At 40.1% G+C, this 21,233-nt stretch overlaps 1 protein-coding gene across 2 annotated transcripts in view; it reads right to left on the reverse strand.

The window, feature by feature from the left end:
• Positions 1–21,233, reverse strand: part of LOC124612642 (probable Dol-P-Man:Man(7)GlcNAc(2)-PP-Dol alpha-1,6-mannosyltransferase) — a 179,714-nt gene that overhangs the window by 84,583 nt on the left and 73,898 nt on the right. For both annotated transcript variants that reach the window (XM_047140943.1, XM_047140942.1), the window contains exon 6: positions 11,852–11,996. In XM_047140943.1, coding sequence (XP_046996899.1) covers positions 11,852–11,996 — 145 coding nt within the window. The remainder of the gene's footprint in view (positions 1–11,851; positions 11,997–21,233) is intronic.

Here is a 21,233-nt window from a genome sequence, read left to right on the forward strand (position 1 = left end):
TGATGATCTGCTGAGACAGTGTACACAGGTAGGTGCAGGTCCGTCGTAAAGAAACGGAAAGAACCGCGCCGCCGCACGTGCATCGGTGCTGGGAAGCACTAAAGCCGTAGTATTTTGAATCCGTGGTTGAGAGAAAGATTTTGATGGACTGAAAAGTGAACATTAGTGAAAGAATTTAGTGAACCGGTACTAGCAGAAGTTTGAACGGAACCCATTTCGAGTTGCTGGAGTTGCAGGAAAGAAGATGATCCACAACGGCTGCAGTAGTGACTGGAGCGAAGTGAAGCAGCAGATGGCATCTTAGCGGTGGCGGCGAGCAGTACAACGGGGCAGCGCAGCCAGCCTACACGACGAGCGGGGGCCCGGAAACTGTTACGGCAGCTGCAGGGGATCGGACTCGCAGTTTCAACATGCCGAGGCTGCAGCATTCGACAAAAGATAAGTCAACTTTGTAACATCTGTTGTGTGTGTATGTGCTGAAAGACTGAGAAACATGGCAAGTGATAAAGATTTTGTGAATACGGTGAAGGAGGAAGAACTTGTATTAAGTGTGAGTGCTGCACAAACTAGCACACCTGAACAGAGAGAAGGAGTAGATGCTAAAATAAAAGGGGATGTTTTTGATGATATTTCTATGTTATTTACGGACAGTGGAATTGAGTCTGCTTCAAGTATGTCTGTTAATGTAAATAGTGGGGATAATACTAATCCCAAAAGTGACATTAAGCATGAACTCAGTAACGATCAGTTGTGTGATGATAGTGTTAGTAATGTTACTGAATCAAATGTGGCAAACTTGTCAAATGCGGATACCAAATTTGGTATAGTGCCGTTGGAACAAGGTAAACAAGAAACAGTGATGCCAAAAATGGAAGTAGGAAGTATGCAGGAAATGTTTGCCGCTTTAATGGGCTCTATACAAGGACAAACTGAAAAAATTATTAGTAAACTTGACAGAGGTTTTAATGAAAAAATTAGCAAACTTGACAGTGGTTTTAGTGAAAAAATTAGTAAACTTAATAGTGGGTTTAATGAAAAACTTGAAAAGCAGACTGCTGTTTTAAAAGAAATGTGGGAAAATGAATTGAAGTCATTAGAAAATAAAGTAGATGACAAAATTTCTCGAGTTGAGAATAATTGCAAAAGATCTGTTAGCATTGTAAAAGGTGAATTAACAGAGACTTTGAACAGAGTTGCTATTGGAAACAAACAAAGAGAAGATGAAATTAAAGAAGGTATACAAAAAGTACAGGTTAAAATAGCGGCTGTAGAATCTGTATGTGAAACTGATCACAAAGTGTTAGCCAATAAAATCAGTTCTGAATCTGACAAATGTATGAATGAAGCAAAAATTGTGTCAGAACGAGTGGATGAGTCTGAAAAAAATGTTCTTCAGCTAACTAACCAAGTAGAAGAGATGGAAAGTAGGTTGGATGAGCATGACAGTAGACTATGTCAAGTTGAAACTAACCTCAAACATGGAATTAACAGTAGTGGCTGTAGTTTTGTGGTAGAATCATCTGAAATTTCACATGTCACTAACAGACAGTTTTTACGTTTAGATCCAACAGGAAATTTGCATCCAAAAGAATTTTTGAATGATTTTGAAGGTGTGTTACCTAGTTTGTGGTCAGACAAACAAAAAATTAGGTTATATTGTGTCAAAATTCTTAGGAGAGGCCAGAACTTGGGGGGAGGGGGGGGGGGGGGGTTATTGCTACTGAACAGTACGATATTTTGGATAAATTTAAAGAGGCATTTTTGAAAGAATATTGGGGTAAGCAAAAACAGATGGAGTTATTAAATAGCTTTTGAGCTGGGGAAAAGCTTAATCCCAAAAGGGAAAGTGTAAAAAAGTTCGCGTTAAAGTGGAGGACAAATTTGTCGTACTTAAACAACAAAATCGAGCCAGAGCAAATTGTTATGGGTTTGGGAGGTAAACTGCCTATGCACTGGCAGAACAAACTTATTGCAGCGCCAAGGGATGATGTACATAAGTTCATTAATTATTTGGAGAGGGTCGAGAAGTTATTGCATGAGGAGGAACATGTAAATTGTAATGTCAGACCACAAAATGATGTAGGACCGCGACATAACGTAAACATTAACAGAATTGGCGTGTATCGTGGAAATGGCATGGGCAGAGGTGCCGGGAGGTGGCGCTATCCTGCAAATGATAAGCGAAGTAATGGGGAGCAGGTGCACGATTATTGATCGTATTCTCCAGTGCGAGAGAATGATGTTGCACAAAGGCAACAGCAGAGGGGGGTAAACGTAAGAAAGGATACTGAATTGCAGAATCCATCAAACTAAATGCCATCTGTGAAAGGGTTGGCATTTACCAGATGGGAAGTAGAAGTTTGAGCCTGCTAGCAAAACCCTTTTGTATGTGTTAATAGTAACCAGACAGGGACTGTAAGGGAGGTACAGGAGAATGGAAGTTTAGAGGATTTTTTGGATAGACATAAACAAGATAAGCACTGTATTGCAGACGAGAGGGATGGTGTATTAGTGGAATATGTGACAGAATCCGACTGCAAGAAAGTAGTTAGCAACCAAGCTGAAGTCGAGTCACGTTCTGAGGAAGGAGAAAGTACAGAGGCTGCAGAATTACAGGAAATTAGTGATGCCAGTGTGGCGGAAATATTAGCGTCTATAAATGACGACATCTGTGAGGCTATTAGGGAGAAGCAGGAGGATGGTGATCAAAGTGGGGGTCGACTAATTAATAGTGGAGAAAGGGAAGAGAGAGAGGCTATAATGGAGAATAGCAAAGTGCCAGAAGGGAGTTTTGAGTTGTCACTAGTGGATAGAATACTTAGTATGGGGGAAAAAAGTGGTGACGGTGGTTCTGCAAAAATCTGTGTAATTTCCAGAAACAGGCAAGGTTTCAATAGAAGAGAGGTTGTGAACGACTTGTTGGAGGAGGATGCTGATACTAGCAAGGAAAGGAAAGTATTGAGTCAACCAATAATTAGTCTGCAGGTGTGTGATGAAGAGGTACAGTGTTTAGCAGATACAGATAGTGATTTATGTGCTGTGAGTAAAGGTTGGTTAGAATCATTGCAAAAAGGGAATGATCTTGTAATTATGCCAGTAATGGGGGTACAGATTATTGTAGCTACTGGAAAAGTGAAAAAACCTGTTAGACATGAAGTTCTGCTGCCACTGAAAATAAATGGGGTGGAAGTATTCCATAACTTCATTATAATTCCTGATCTGTGTATAAAATGGTGATTGGTGTAGATTTTTTTAAGCATTACAAAGGGAGATTAAATTTTAAAGAAAGTGTAATAATTTTTTAAATAAATGGGAAAGATGTGGTTGTGCCATTTTTTCGAAAAGACTATGTGATCAATGAAGAAGTAGCCAGTATCCCAGTTAGGTATTGTAGAAGGACAGAGGATTGGGGGGACTACAATGAGTATGGAGATGATGTGAGGGTGGACCCTGAGGAAATGCGGGTGGTACAAGAAAAAAATAGAGCAAAAAGTGAAAGAGGTGCCAGACTTAGACGAGGATCAAAGGAACCCATTAAGAGTAGCGTCACTAGATCATAAAAATGATAGTGTGTTTCAAAAATGACCGCTATATTTGAAACGGCAATAAAAACTAAACGAGCAGCGATAGAGATACACCATTTGTTGCAATATGCCTGGGACAACAGTACATTTTCAGGCAGACAAACTTTCGAAATTACAGTAGTTACAATTTCCAACAACAGATGGCGCTGCGGTCTGGGAAACTCTATAGTACGATATTTTCCACATATCCACCATGCGTAGCAATAATATGGCGTAGTCTCTGAATGAAATTACCCGAAACCTTTGACAACGTGTCTGGCGGAATGGCTTCACATGCATATGAGATGTACTGCTTCAGCCGTTCAATTGTTTCTGGATTCTGGCGGTACACCTGGTCTTTCAAGTGTCCCCACAGAAAGAAGTCACAGGGGTTCATGTCTAGCGAATAGGGAGGCCAATCCATGCCACCTCCTGTATGTTTCGGATAGCCCAAAGCAATCACACAATCATCTAAATATTCATTCAGGAAATTAAAGACGTCGGCCGTGCGATGTGGCCGGGCACCATCTTGCATAAACCACGAGGTGTTCGCAGTGTCGTCTAAGGCAGTTTGTACCGCCACAAATTCACGAAGAATGTCCAGATACCGTGATGCAGTAATCGTTTCGGATCTGAAAAATGGGCCAATGATTCCTTTGGAAGAAATGGCGGCCCAGACCAGTACTTTTTGAGGATGCAGGGACGATGGGACTGCAACATAGGGCTTTTCGGTTCCCCATATGCGCCAGTTCTGTTTATTGACGAAGCCGTCCAGGTAGAAATAAGCTTCGTCAGTAAACCAAATGCTGCCCACATGCATATCGCCGTCATCAATCCTGTGCACTATATCGTTAGCGAATGTCTCTCGTGCAGCAATGGTAGCGGCGCTGAGGGGTTGCCGCGTTTGAATTTTGTACGGATAGAGGTGTAAACTCTGGCGCAGGAGACGATACGTGGACGTTGGCGTCACTTGGACCGCAGCTGCAACACGGCGAACGGAAACCTGAGGCCGCTGTTGGATCACCTGCTGCACTAGCTGCGCGTTGCCCTCTGTGGTTGCCGTACGCGGTCGCCCTACCTTTCCAGCACGTTCATCCGTCACGTTCCCAGTCCGTTGAAATTTTTCAAACAGATCCTTTATTGTATCACTTTTCAGTCCTTTGGTTACATTAAAGCTCCGTTGAAAACTTCGTCTTGTTGCAACAACACTGTGTTCTAGGCGGTGGAATTCCAACACCAGAAAAATCCTCTGTTCTAAGGAATAAACCACGTTGTATACAGCACACTTGCATGTTGTGAACAGCACACGCTTACAGCAGAAAGACTACGTACAGAATGGCGCACCCACAGACTGCGTTGTCTTCTATATCTTTCACATCACTTGCAGCGCCATCTGTTGTTGAAAATTGTAACTACTGTAATTTCGAAAGTTTGTCTGCCTGAAAATGTACTGTTGTCCCAAGCATATTGCAACAAACGGTGTATTTCTATCGCTGCTCGTTTAGTTTTTATTGCCGTTTCAAATATACCGGTCATTTTTGAAACACCCTATATATATATATATATATATATATATATAAAAAAAAACACAGATGATGTGACATACCGAACGAAAGTGCTGGCAGGTCAATAGACACACAAACAAACACAAACATACACAAGAAATTCAAGCTTTCGCAACAAACTGTTGCCTCATCAGGAAAAAGGGAAGGAGAGGGAAAGACAAAAGGATGTGGGTTTTAAGGGAGAGGGTAAGGAGTCATTCCAATCCCGGGAGTGGAAAGACTTACCTTAGGGGGAAAAAAGGACAGGTATACACTCGCGCACACACACACACACATATCCATCCGCACATACACAGACACAAGCAGACATTTGTCTGCTTTGCCTTTACAACTGTCTGCTTGTGTCTGTGTATGTGCGGATGGATGTGTGTGTGTGTGTGTGTGTGTGTGTGTGTGTGTGTGCGCGCGCGAGTGTATACCTGTCCTTTTTTCCCCCTAAGGAAAGTCTTTCCGCTCCCGGGATTGGAATGACTCCTTACCCTCACCCTTAAAACCCACTTCCTTTCGTCTTTCCCTCTCCTTCCCTCTTTCCTGATGAGGCAACAGTTTGTTGCGAAAGCTTGAATTTTGTGTGTATGTTTGTGTGTCTATCGACCTGCCAGCGCTTTCGTTCGGTAAGTCACCTCATCTTTGTTCTTATATATAATTTTTCCCATGTGGAATGTTTCCCTCTATTATATATATATTACAGAAGATAGATTCATACTCCTTGACTCAGCCAGGTTTATATAAACCCGGCTGAGTCAAGGAGTATGAATCTATCTTCTGTAATATTCTTCTCTATCAGGGAAGATGGCTTTGTAGGTGTAAGATGCAGTCATGAGATTAAGATGAAGTAAATTTTGTGGCGAGAGAGATGGGGGTCAGTTTGTGACTGAAGGCTGAGTGACATGAATCTGAACCAGGTGAACGGTTTGGCATTCTGGGTATTTAGGGAGGACTCCTCTAGATGGCCCATGAATAGGTTAACATTGGATGGTGCCATGCTTGTGCCCATAGCCTTACCCTGGATTTGTTTGTGGGTAACGGCTTCAAAGGACCGCTTAAAAATGTCTTATATTCTTCTTCTTTGTGCCTGTCTTGGGCTGAATACCTCCTATATGTCATGAGTTAGAATCTACATCTTCACACATAATGGCTTCTCCTGAGGAAAAGATATGTAAGTAAACATACGGCAATTTGTGGCATGACAATGGACACCCTCCTATGCCAAACTTTTGTGAGCAATCTAGATATCATCTTCCTAGCCACCCAAAAACACAAAGGCTTTGTCTGATTCAGGTTCACTGAAGATATCTTCATGAACTGGAGACACAGTCAACACACTATCTCGTTCTTCCACATCCTCAATACCATCTCTCCCATTCACTTCATCTGGTCCTCCTGAAACTCCACTTCTGCAATCGGTTTATGAAAACATCTGCCCATATTTCCCACTAACAATCAACAATATCTCCATTTGATAGCTACCGTCCTATCCTCAGTAAAACTCTCTACCATACAGTTTGTACATCTGAGGGTGGCACATCTGTAATTATGAGCACTCCCTTGCGTAATATTCTGAGGGTCTTACTAAAGTTTTTACAGACAGACCTTTCTCTCAAAACCTAACTATCAAACAGATTTACCATGTCACATCCTCCAACTGTCCTCATGAACTAGGTAAGAGTAACACACTTCTAATCACCTAATACCACCACAGACATCATGAAGTCTTGAAATGAGGAACATCCTATGCAGAATCATTCCCACCCCTTGAAAGTGGCATTCCACTGACCATCCTGTGTACTAAACATGCTAATCTAACCTAACCTAACCCAAAGTGGTATTGTGTCACCCATCCAACGTATAAAATATGCTGATCCATTCCTATGACACACCTGCTCACAACATTTTAACATGTGTCATATGCCTGTAAAAGGCCCATGTGCAAGATCTGTTCTATGCACCAACCCAACACTTCCTCTTTTAGATCAATCATAGGCATATCCTATCATATAAATGGCAGGGCCACCACCGAAAGATGTCATGTCACTTACCATCTATGCTGTATCTTTTGCGCAGTCCTATACATGGATGTCATCACCAACAACAGTCCACCTGGATGAGTGGCCACTGTCGAACTGCGGCCATGAGCAGAACTGACCACTATATGACAGAAGATGTAGCTGACCAGAATGAGCTCAACTTCAAAAGCTGCTTTACAACCTGTGTCACCCAGATACTCCTGCCCAAATATTAGTTTCTCTGAATTACACAGACATGACCTGTCCTTACAACACATACTTTGATCCAGCTATCCTCCTTGCCTCACTCACCACTAACACCTGTCCCATACCCACCTTCATCCCTGTCTCAAAGCCCCCCACTTCACTCTCTGTACATTTGTACCCTCCTCCCTCCCTCCCCCCCCCCTCTCTCTCTCTCTCACTCACTCACTACCCCCCCCCCCCCCAATTCTATCTTACCCTCACTCCAGTTCTCTACATCACTGTGCAAAACACACCGCTCCCCTTTTCATACCACAGATGCTCTCTGGTGTCACATTACTATCCTGTTATCCTGTACATTTATTGTCTCTTCCTTCCAGCCAACAGTTAAAATTCACTCCAAGCCTCCCTTCTGCTCCACATCTCCTTTCTCCCCCCCCCCCCCACCCCCCAAATTACAACCTATCATCTAGATCAAACACTGTGTGTGTGTGTGTGTGTGTGTGTGTGTGTGTGTGTGTGTGTATGTGTGTGTTTTCTGCATTTAGCTCTGAAAAGGATAATGTCTTGTTTGTTTGTCTGACAACCACAGTTGGATGATACTCTCTTTTAGAAATATGAGGGTATATCCTTGTTTCAAATATCATGCATATTATGTGGAAAAATGTTATCAGAGTTGGTTCTCCCAATTATCTTAATAATTCTGAAGGAATGTCATCTACTCCAAGTGTCTGATTTCAATTTAGGTCTTTCAATGCTTTGTGAAATTCTTGTTGCAGTATCCCATCACCCATCTCATCATCATCTAATTCCTCTTCTCTTTTTATAATACTGTCCTGAAATGTGTTTCCATTATGCATTCCTTCTACATATTCTTTTCACCATTTAGCCATCCTCTCTTTGCTTCTGAATGTGAAACATTATTTCCAATGTGCTCAATGCACGCACAGAAATGAGATGGTACATTACATAGAATACGTTCCTCAACATTATCCGCCACTGCAGTGCTACCCAGCAGCAACTGTTGGTTACATCTGGTGTGCAAACCACAGAGTTTGTTTATGAAAGTGGACACACATAAAATAGTTACGTTAGCTTAGTTACCAGTCACCAAAAAGTAACTATTGTGCATTGTTACTTTTAACAGTATACTAATATTGTTGTTCTTTCAAACAGTATACTAACATTGTTGTTCTTTCATTCTGTCTATTAAAATACAAATTTGCTCCCCTGTCCATAAGTTAAGCAAGTTGCTCTGTCTTTAGTATACACTGTACAGAATTTAAGGGAATCAGACAGTGAAGTAGATAGCTGTCTTGCAATTCATGGTTCATGTTTCTTGATACATTCACAAAACTGCTGAACAAATTCACTCCTTAATGGAAACTTCTCTTATAAAGACATAGCATGGAATACTCCTGAATTAAATTAAAGCCCAAAAAACTTTCAGAAAACATAAAGGTAAATAAAAAGATATCTAAGCAAGACTCAAAACTGCAACTTTTCAGTTCACAGATCACATCTCATCCACTATACTACATTTGGTAGATATGTTTGTCCATGTCCTTTATTTTATGTTGTTCCAGAAGCTTTAACTACAGATATGGCATTACTCGACATTTGATGATAGCAAATCTTATGAAAAACAATAGGTTTTGATAAACGTTCAATGTGGCAGTGCCTTTAAGTGGCATACTTTGATAATGCATGAGTTATAATATGAAAAGCATGAATAAAAAGAGCCTTCAGTGACTGATATGTCATTTTATTACAACAAATAGTACCCAAAACAATGTGTTCTTGAGATATCGTCATTGTGCCAGTGCTTTGAAACGGCATACTTTCATAGGACGTAAGTTATAACTTAAAAAGACAAAATATGGGCTTCAATTGCAAAGGATGTAATTCAATATAGTATCTTCTACATTAAGCTTGTGATGTAAAAAGTGATCTTACATTCCAATTGTCACCTCCTTCTCCTCAAAGCCAAAATCTGATGCATCTTATTCTGCCTTTCACACTTAAGAATGCTATGCAACATGAAATTCCAAACTGTGATGTCACAAAACTGTACCAGCTACTGTTTTTAATCTACATAAATGGTTTTCTAATAACTTTAAAGGGTGGTTAAAAAACTTTAACATCTGCTGATTACACACTAATGAAGGATCTACACTCATCTCTAACAGGAACAGGTCAGATGATAGTTGAATAGGCCTAGAATTGATTCCCAATAAACTTAAACTCACAAAGAGCCATATTATAAAATTTCAAATAATCAAAAATGAGCTACTAGTAGCTGAGCTAGACACAAATGACGATACACTCAATGAAACACTCTGCGTAAAAATTTTTTGGGGTCTAGCTGGGTAACAAGTTAAAATGGACACAAAACATAAATAGGTTTATAACTCTGACATTGGTCCACTGTAGCATTTTGGACCATGTTTCATTCTTATGTATTATGATGTTTCTGGAAACCAAAAATCTTCTCCATAGGTATTAACATGTGTTCCAAAAACAATGACTATGTGAAATCCAGCTTGCTCTGTTCATCCAAAAGACAGTAGATACTGGTGCCCAGGTTGATGCCACATTCCTTGAATTCCGGAAGGTGTTAGATAATTTTCTGCATTGCTGCCTAATGAACAGAACATGGCCATATGGAATATAAGATCAACTATGTGACTGGACTGATGAGATTCTCACAAACAGAACATTGGCAATGTAGAGAAATCTTCAGACTTAAAAGTAATGTCAGGCGTATGCCAAGGAAGTGTTATAGGACCATTACCTTCCAGAATTTGTACAAAGGACCTAGTGTATAACATCAGGAGTTCCATGAGGCTTTTCGTGGATGATGCTGCTGTATACAGAGAAATCACACCACTAGAAAACTGTAGCAAAATGCAGGAAGACCTACAGAGAACTGACACTTGGTGCAGGGAGAGGCAGTTGACCCTCAACCTAAGCAAATGTAACATATTGTGCATAAATAGGCAGAAAGACTCATTACTGTATGATTATGCAATTTCAGAACACTCACCGGAAGCAGTCACATCCATAAAATACCATGGAGTAAGTGTATGGAGCAATTTAATAAAATAAAAGTACCACACAGAATTGATTGCAGGTAAGGCAGATGCCAGACTGAGATTCACTGGAAGAATCCTCTGGATAAGTTGTTCACCCACAGAAGAGCTAGCTTACAAGACCCTCGTTCGATCAATACTTATTGCTCACCAGTCTGGGATCTGCACTAGATAAGATTGACAGAGGAAACAGAGAAGATCCTAAGAAGAGCAGCATGGTTTGTTACAAGTTCACTTAGTACATGCGAAAGTGTCACAGAGATGCTCAGCCAACTCCAGGGGTAGATGCTGCAAGAGAGGCATTCTGCATCATGGTGTGATTTATAGTTAAATTCCAAAAATCTATGTTCCTATTAGAGTTGTCAGTCTATTGCTTCCTCCTATGTATATCTCGTGAAAAGACCACGCAGGTCAAATCAGAGATATTCAAGCCTACACAGAGGCTTACCAACAATCGTTCTTTCCATGAAACATATGCGACTGGAACAGGGAAGAGGGAAGTGAGACAGGTACAAAATGTACCCTATGTCACATGCCATAAGGTGGCATGTAGAGTGTAGATGTAGAACCACGCAGCTCAGATGAGGATATTTTGCTCATAGAAGTATCTCCTATTGTGTTGGCATAAACATTAGCAATTTTACTTGTTATGTTATTGAATTATCTTCTTGGAAACCACACCTTATGTACATAATGTATTTACTCAAAATAAGTAATAACATATACATCTGAGGTTTCCTCGAAGATATTGGAATTCTTACACTTACTTCCTAGTACATTTACTGTTCAGTGATTTTTGTTGCTGGAAATAGAAATCAGTTTTAATTACAGTAAAAGACACAAAAATAATTTTTATGCAGCATTTGCTTCCTTGTTTAGAGTTCACAGACAAAAGGTAGTTCCCATCTAAAAAAACACAAGAAACTATGAATGCTTACAAAAATACACTGTTGCGAACAAAAATGTTAAAAAGAGATTAGGGTAACGTTAAAAAAGGAGGGCAAGTCACAGACCTACCCTTTGTGAGAAGGGACCACACTCCTCCCCTCCCCTCCCCTCCCCTCCCCTCCCCAATTGTGAGAAAAAAGGGAGAAAAGTTTCTCCAAAAGCTCGGATAATGTTGGGTACTTCTTCATATGTCTATTAGCAGTGCTAAGTGCTTTGCCTCTTAAAAGTACAAACCAGCTAGCAATTCTGTTTTGTAGTTTTTTAGAACTTAAATTAATTCAGTAAACATTTATCACAAAAATGTTTGAAGAGGAAATTACAGAAAAAAATTTCTTTTTGATCAAGTCACTCAGCCATCTGGGGCACTGGACTTAGGCAGCCACAGCAGAACAGGATAAGAGAGAAATCAACAATGACTATGAGAGCATTCTGAAAATGATCTGAATGAAAACAAAGCATTAAAAAAAGGATACACCCCATTCATGACTCTTATTCAGCACAGTATTGAAATATAAAACTTCTCCTTCTGGCCATAATAATCTGTTCCAAAATACTGAGTCAACTAACACTGACAGGCTAAGAAATATTAATCCAACCGGAACACCAATTTGAATGACCCTGCAAACAGAAAACAATTACTGTAATGTAAATGAAACTTTATTAGCAAAGTAAATATCACATGTGACAACTAGTATACAAAGGCATTTCTACATATCACTGCTGTGATGCTGTGGCAGTAGTAATGACAAATATAATAACAATAAAAATAATAAAATTCAGAGACTAACATTGAGCTTCCAGAGTCTCTGAACTTGTTCCAAGAAATAATAATTAAGTATCTATCAAAATTTTCACTGTGTCTTGAAGAAAAAACAATGTTTGAAAGGCCAGCAATCACCCACAGTTCTTTTCACAATTTAATTCTTCTAGTAATCATGATGTTGTTGTTGTGGTCTTCAGTCCTGAGACTGGTTTGATGCAGCTCTCCATACTACTCTATCCTGTGCAAGCTTCTTCATCTCCCAGTACCTACTGCAACCTACATCCTTCTGAATCTGCTTAGTGTATTCATCTCTTGGTCTCCCTCTACGATTTTTACCCTCCACGCTGCCCTCCAATACTAAATTGGTGATCCCTCGATGCCTCAGAACATGTCCTACCAACCGATCCCTTCTTCTAGTCAAGTTGTGCCACAAGCTCCTCTTCTCCCCAATTCTATTCAATACCTCCTCATTAGTTATGTGATCTACCCATGTAATCTTCAGCATTCCTCTGTAGCACCACATTTAAAAAGCTTCTATTCTCTTTTTGTCTAAACTATTTATCGTCCACGTTTCACTTCCATACATGGCTACACTCCATATAAATACTTTCAGAAACGACTTCCTGACATTTAAATCTATACTCGATGTTAACAAATTTTTCTTCTTCAGAAACACTTTCCTTGCCATTGCCAGTCTACATTTTATACCCTCTCTACTTCGACCATCATTAGTTATTTTGCTTCCCAAATAGCAAAACTCCTTTACTACTTTAAGTGTCTCATTTCCTAATCTAATTCCCTCAGCATCACCCACCTTAATTCGACTACATTCCATTATCCTCGTTTTGCTTTTATTGATGTTCATCTTATACCCTCCTTTCAAGACACTGTCCATTCTGTTCAACTGCTCTTCCAAGTCCTTTGCTGTCTCTGATAGAATTACAATGTCATCGGCGAACCTCAAAGTTTTTATTTCTTCTCTATGGATTTTAATACCTACTCCAAACTTTTCTTTTGTTTCCTTTATTGCTTGCTCAATATACAGATTGAATAACATCGGGGATAGGCTACAACCCTGTCTCACTCCCTTCGCAACCACTGCTTCCCTTTCATGTCCCTCGACTCTTATAACTGCCATCTGCTTTCTGTACAAATTGTAAACAGCCTTTCGCTCCCGGTATTTTACCCCTGCCACCTTCAGAATTTGAAAGAGAGTATTCCAATCAACATTGTCAAAAGCTTTCTCTAAGTCTACAAATGCTAGAAACGTAGGTTTGCCTTTCCTTAATCTTTCTTCTAAGATAAGTCGTAGGGTCAGTATTGCCTCACGTGTTCCAACATTTCTACGGAATCCAAACTCATCTTCCCCGAGGTCAGCTTCTATCAGTTTTTCCATTCGTCTGTAAAGAATTCACATTAGTATTTTGCAGCTGTGACTTATTAAACTGATAGTTCGGTAATTTTCACATCTGTCAACACCTGCTTTCTTTGGGATTGGAATTATTATATTCTTCTTGAAGTCTGAGGGTATTTCGCCTGTCTCATAAATCTTGCTCACCAGATGGTAGAGTTTTGTCTGGACTGGCTCTCCCAAGGCTGTCAGTAGTTCTAATGGAATGTTGTCTACTCCCGGGGCCTTGTTTTGACTCAGGTCCTTCAGTGCTCTGTCAAACTCTTCACGCAGTATCATATCTCCCATTTCATTTTCATCTACATCCTCTTCCATATGGGTTGATAAAAGGAATAGAGATTGGGATTTAATGTCTTGTCGACAGTGTCATTAGAAACTGAGCACAGGCTCAGACTGAGGAAGGGAATCAACATGTCCTTCACAAGGAAACCATTGAAGATTTCACCTTAAATAATACAGGGTAACCACTGAAAACCTAAATCTGGATGGCAGGCCTGTCTTCCCAAATTCTAATCTAATGTCTTACCACTGTGCCACCCACCTCAGCTTGGCCTGAAGAAGTCGGACATTTAGATCACAGATGGAATTTGTCATGCTAGTCAGATAGGACAATACCTCAACAGATGCACAACTGTTTCACAACAAACGATCAAGACTTAAATCTCACATAGGGTCACACTGTGCAATTTTCAACAAACAAAACTGACCAGTCAAAGAAAGCCATTAATGGTCATATCCTAAATGATACGCTGTCTTTAGTATAAACTGATAGAAAACAAACTAATAGAAAACAAAACAGAGTCAAGAAAAAGACAAATTAATTAAAAAGTTAGATTAAGCATGTCTTCCATTTCAGCAATGGAAGCAGTGTGAACACTCTGAAGATAACCATGTGTCTTTAAAGACTTTACCCACAGAATTCTTACACACACTTCTGAATACATTTACTTTGTACTTGTATCTGCTTCTAATAATATGAAAAATAAATGTTTCATATTGATTGTGGTTTATACAGCCGCACTATAAGACACACAGAAATAAAATTTTCATTGTGCCTCTGCCTCTACAGTTAGCAATGGGGTTTTGGATTCCGATGCAAATATTTTTCAACAACCTTCAATCAGACATAAAGCAAGACATTGGAAATCATTACAAATTCTAAGCAGTGATACTTTATAACTTATTCTTTCCACAAATTATCTGGTTACCTAGATATAAAGAGTTAAGAGTTCTGTTAGCTGGCTGAAAAGCAGTAATGCTCATTGTAAACAACCTCAGTCATTACAGATGGAAACAACAACAATAATGGAAAGGATAGATTGCTACCCACCATAAAAATGACATGTTGAGTTGCTGACAGGCACAACGAAAAGACTACTACACACAATTTTTTCAGCCAAATCCTTTATCAGAAAAGAGAAACATACATCCTTTCACTCCTCACTGCCAGAGATAGCAATCTTGTGTGTGTGTGTGTGTGTGTGTGTGTGTGTGTGTGTGTGTGTTTGAGAGGTGCTCGCTTGCATGAATGCGTATGTTTCTCTTTTCTGATGAAGGCTTTGACTGAAAGCTTAATGTGTAACTACAGTCTTTTTGTTGTGCATGTCTGCAACTCAATATGTCATATTCATGGTGCATGGCACTGTTCTTTCCATAATTGTTGGTATTACAACCTGGACTCTCTGCTGTTAAATGTAAATGACAGTTATTCTTTGATAAATATCAATATATCCATATAAGTATAAAGTTAATATCAGGGGGGAACAAGTAGGTTCTTAACATATATCTGAAGAAGCAGCAGCTTTCTTCAAATTAGCAGCTTTTCCGTGTTTTAAGTACAAATTGTACAGAACAGCACAGTGATATTTCATTGTTTATACAATATACAAATTTAGTTTCTGACAGTTTCTTCTCTTTCATGAATGTATACTATGACTTTTGTAACATATCTGATGACAGAATCTATGGAACGTGATGAAAGTTCCAGTCGCCAATGACTCTTCTTTATTGCTTGTAATGTACGAAAAGTGCTGTCTCTGTTTAGATTGTGAGGTGTGAAATATCTGTTCCATGAAGTGTTGTGTTGCACAATGTTAACAGTACCAACAAGTGACGCTCACCAAACACACAGTTAAATTTTATTAATAATTTTAGGGACTTCTGGATACATATACTGTGTTGAGAATATATATTGCTTGTGTATCCTAATGAATGTGATGGAAAAAGCAACTCTACAAGAATGGGGCAGCTGTGTAGTTTGGTCAAGCTTTCCAAACCTGCTGATTTGGTGGTTATTCCATGCTGTTGCACCCCTGCCTCTGAGACACACTGCGCTCCACACAATAGTGTGGGCCTTGACACCGGCCTAAATCATAAAGAAAAGAAGAATGAGTTCCAGCGAAGAGCCTGCACTAAAGCCCGTTAGTGAGTGGATGTAGAGATGTCAATAATTTTGTGAACACTCAGTTTAACTGTCAAAGCTAAATTGTTGACAATTGTATATGGGAGTTTTCAGAGCTGTATAAGTTGGAAGAATAGATGCAAAACTTCAAAGAGAGACTTCATTTATTTGGTAGGTTGTTGAACCTAGATAAGCATGAATTTTATCTCCAACACAGGCCAGACTGTCCAGGAGGCAAAGTACAAGGAAATAAAAAAGAAAAATTCAGAGAACAGAATTGTACTCCAAATAAACAAGCCAGTGATTGCAAATCTTTACACCACAGCATTGCAATTATTACATGAAGCTCCCCCCCCACCCCCCCACCCCACCCCACCCCCCCTCCCCCCACCCCCCACCCCTCAGGACATCCATCAAATACAGCAGGAAACATCCCAACTGCACTTCTGAATCTTTTATTTTTTTATGTGAATTCTAACCATGAATGAGAAGTGTAGGACCCGCCATTGGTTTACGAGTGGTGGGTTCTGTCGGGAGGAATTTATCAGGGAACTTAATGAGAGAAAGAGGCTATTAGAGGATCAGGAAGGGAAGCTCTGTGCCCTTCATACTTGGATAAGACCATGAACAACCAGACATGCTCAAGAGGGGACATGGGAATGGAGGGAAAGGTGGAGAAGGCCTGGGAAATAGTAGTTGAAGAGGAAGAGGTAGGAATAGGACATTGTCAGATTACAGTCAAAAAATTGATTTCAGCAGTTGTCAGACATCTACATCTACATGGTTACTCTGCAATTCACACTTAAGTGCCTGGCAGAGGGTTCATTGAACCATTTTCATACTACTACTCTACCATTCCACTCTCGAATGACACATGGGAAAAAGGAACCCCTAAATATTTCCATTTGAGCTCTAACTTCCCTTATTTTATTATGATGATCATTTCTCCCTACGTAGGTGGATGTCAACAAAATATTTTTGCATTCGGAAGAGAAAGTTAGTGATTGAAATTTCGTAAATAGATCTCACCACAAAGAAAACCACCTTTGCTTCAGTGACTGTCACCCCAACTCGCATATCATATCACTGACACTCTCACACCTATTGCACAATAACACGAAATGAGCTGCCTTTCTTTGCACTTTTTCGATGTCCTCTGTCAGTCCTACCTCATAAGGATCCCATACCGCACAGCAATATTCCAGCAGAAGACAGGCAAGTGTAATATAGGCTGTCTCTTTAGTGAGTTTGTCACATCATCTAAGTTTTCTGCCAACAAAGCGCAGTCTTTGTTTTGCCTTCCCCACAAAATTATCTCTGTGGTCTTTCCAATTTAAGTTGCTCGTAATTATAATTCCTAGGTATTTAGTCGAATTGACAGCCCTTAGATTAGTGCGATTTATCATATACCCAAAATTTATCAGATTTCTTTTAGTACCCATTTGGATGACCTCGCACTTTTCTTTGTTTAGTACCAATTGCCACTTTTTGCACCATACAGAAATTCTCTCTTGATCATTTTGTAATTGGAATTGATCGTCTCATGATTTTATTAGGTGGTAAATTACAGCGTCATCTGCAAACAATCTAAGGGGGCTGTTCAGATTATCACCTAGATCATTTATGTAAATCAGGAACAGCAGAGGGCCTAGACAATACCTTGTGGAACACCAGATTTCACTTCTGTTCTACTCAATGATTTACCATCTGTCACTACGAACTGTGGCCTCTTTGAGAGGAAATCACAAATCCAGTAACACAACTGAGACGATACTTCATACGCACGCAATTTGATTAACAGTCGCTTGTGAGGAGCAGTATCGAAAGCCTTCTGGAAATCTAGGAATATGGAATTGATCTGAGATCCCTTGTCGACAGCACTCATTACTTCACAGGAATAAAGAGCTAGCTGTGTTGCACAAGAATGATATTTTCTGAATCCGTGTTGGTTATATATCAATAAGTCATTTTCTTCAAGGAGATTCATATTGTTCAAGTACAGTATATGCTCCAAAGCCCTACTGCAAATTGAGGTCAGTGATATGGGTCTGTAATTCAATGGGTTACTCCTATTTCCTTTCTTGAATATTGGTTTGACCTGTGCTACTTTCCAGTCTTTAGGAACAGACCTTTCGTCAAGTGAGTGATGGTATATGATTGCTAAGAAAAGCGCTCCCCCCCATGAACCACGGACCTTGCCGTTGGTGGGGAGGCTTGCGTGCCTCAGCGATACAGATAGCCGTACCGTAGGTGCAACCACAACGGAGGGGTATCTGTTGAGAGGCCAGACAAACGTGTGGTTCCTGAAGAGGGGCAGCAGCCTTTTCAGTAGTTGCAAGGGCAACAGTCTGGATGATTGACTGATCTGGCCTTGTAACAATAACCAAAACGGCCTTGCTGTGCTGGTACTGCGAACGGCTGAAAGCAAGGGGAAACTACAGCCGTAATTTTTCCCGAGGGCATGCAGCTTTACTGTATGATTACATGATGATGGCGTCCTCTTGGGTAAAATATTCCGGAGGTAAAATAGTCCCCCATTCGGATCTCCGGGCGGGGACTACTCAAGAGGATGTCGTTATCAGGAGAAAGAAAACTGGCGTTCTACGGATCGGAGCGTGGAATGTCAGATCCCTTAATCGGGCAGGTAGGTTAGAAAATTTAAAAAGGGAAATGGATAGGTTGAAGTTAGATATAGTGGGAATTAGTGAAGTTCGGTGGCAGGAGGAACAAGACTTCTGGTCAGGTGACTACAGGGTTATAAACACAAAATCAAATAGGGGTAATGCAGGAGTAGGTTTAATAATGAATAGGAAAATAGGAATGCGGGTAAGCTACTACAAACAGCATAGTGAACGCATTATTGTGGCCAAGATAGATACGAAGCCCACACCTACTACAGTAGTACAAGTTTATATGCCAACTAGCTCTGCAGATGACGAAGAAATTGAAGAAATGTATGATGAAATAAAAGAAATTATTCAGATTGTGAAGGGAGACGAAAATTTAATAGTCATGGGTGACTGGAATTCAAGTGTAGGAAAAGGGAGAGAAGGAAACATAGTAGGTGAATATGGATTGGGGGACAGAAATGAAAGAGGAAGCCGCCTGGTAGAATTTTGCACAGAGCACAACATAATCATTACTAACACTTGGTTTAAGAATCATGAAAGAAGGTTGTATACATGGAAGAACCCTGGAGATACTAAAAGGTATCAGATAGATTATATAATGGTAAGACAGAGATTTAGGAACCAGGTTTTAAATTGTAAGACATTTCCAGGGGCAGATGTGGACTCTGACCACAATCTATTGGTTATGACCTGTAGATTAAAACTGAAGAAACTGCACAAAGGTGGGAATTTAAGGAGATGGGACCTGGATAAACTGAAAGAACCAGAGGTTGTACAGAGATTCAGGGAGAGCATAAGGGAGCAATTGACAGGAATGGGGGAAATAAATACAGTAGAAGAAGAATGGGTAGCTTTGAGGGATGAAGTAGTGAAGGCAGCAGAGGATCAAGTAGGTAAAAAGACGAGGGCTAGTAGAAATCCTTGGGTAACAGAAGAAATATTGAATTTAATTGATGGAAGGAGAAAATATAAAAAAGCAGTAAGTGAAACAGGCAAAAAGGAATACAAACGTCTCAAAAATGAGATCGACAGGAAGTGCAAAATGGCTAAACAGGGATGGCTAGAGGACAAATGTAAGGATGTAGAGGCCTATCTCACTAGGGGTAAGATAGATACCGCCTACAGGAAAATTAAAGAGACCTTTGGAGATAAGAGAACGACTTGTATGAATATCAAGAGCTCAGATGGAAACCCAGTTCTAAGCAAAGAAGGGAAAGCAGAAAGGTGGAAGGAGTATATAGAGGGTCTATACAAGGGCGATGTACTTGAGGACAATATTATGGAAATGGAAGAGGATGTAGATGAAGATGAAATGGGAGATACGATACTGCGTGAAGAGTTTGACAGAGCACTGAAGGACCTGAGTCGAAACAAGGCCCCCGGAGTAGACAATATTCCATTGGAACTACTGACGGCCGTGGGAGAGCCAGTCCTGACAAAACTCTACCATCTGGTGAGCAAGATGTATGAAACAGGCGAAATACCCTCAGACTTCAAGAAGAATATAATAATTCCAATCCCGAAGAAAGCAGGTGTTGACAGATGTGAAAATTACCGAACTATCAGCTTAATAAGTCACAGCTGCAAAATACTAACACGAATTCTTTACAGACGAATGGAAAAACTAGTAGAAGCCAACCTCGGGGAAGATCAGTTTGGATTCCGTAGAAACACTGGAACACGTGAGGCAATACTGACCTTACGACTTATCTTAGAAGAAAGATTAAGGAAAGGCAAACCTACGTTTCTAGCATTTGTAGACTTAGAGAAAGCTTTTGACAATGTTGACTGGAATACTCTCTTTCAAATTCTAAAGGTGGCAGGGGTAAAATACAGGGAGCGAAAGGCTATTTACAATTTGTACAGAAACCAGATGGCAGTTATAAGAGTCGAGGGACATGAAAGGGAAGCAGTGATTGGGAAGGGAGTAAGACAGGGTTGTAGCCTCTCCCCGATGTTGTTCAATCTGTATATTGAGCAAGCAGTAAAGGAAACAAAAGAAAAATTCGGGGTAGGTATTAAAATTCATGGAGAAGAAATAAAAACTTTGAGGTTCGCCGATGACATTGTAATTCTGTCAGAGACAGCAAAGGACTTGGAAGAGCAGTTGAATGGAATGGACAGTGTCTTGAAAGGAGGATATAAGATGAACATCAACAAAAGCAAAACGAGAGTAATGGAATGTAGTCTAATTAAGTCGGGTGATGCTGAGGGAATTAGATTAGGAAATGAGGCACTTAAAGTAGTAAAGGAGTTTCGCTATTTGGGGAGCAAAATAACTGATGATGGTCGAAGTAGAGAGGATATAAAATGTAGGCTGGCAATGGCAAGGAAAGCGTTTCTGAAGAAGAGGAATTTGTTAACATCCAGTATTGATTTAAGTGTCAGGAAGTCATTTCTGAAAGTATTCGTATGGAGTGTAGCCATGTATGGAAGTGAAACATGGACGATAAATAGTTTGGACAAGAAGAGAATAGAAGCTTTCGAAATGTGGTGCTACAGAAGAATGCTGAAGATTAGATGGGTAGATCACATAACTAATGAGGAAGTATTGAATAGGATTGGGGAGAAGAGAAGTTTGTGGCACAACTTGACCAGAAGAAGGGATCGGTTGGTAGGACATGTTCTGAGGCATCAAGGGATCACCAAT

The sequence above is a fragment of the Schistocerca americana genome, chromosome 4, assembly GCF_021461395.2.
Source record: "Schistocerca americana isolate TAMUIC-IGC-003095 chromosome 4, iqSchAmer2.1, whole genome shotgun sequence".
Taxonomy (NCBI): domain Eukaryota; kingdom Metazoa; phylum Arthropoda; class Insecta; order Orthoptera; family Acrididae; genus Schistocerca; species Schistocerca americana.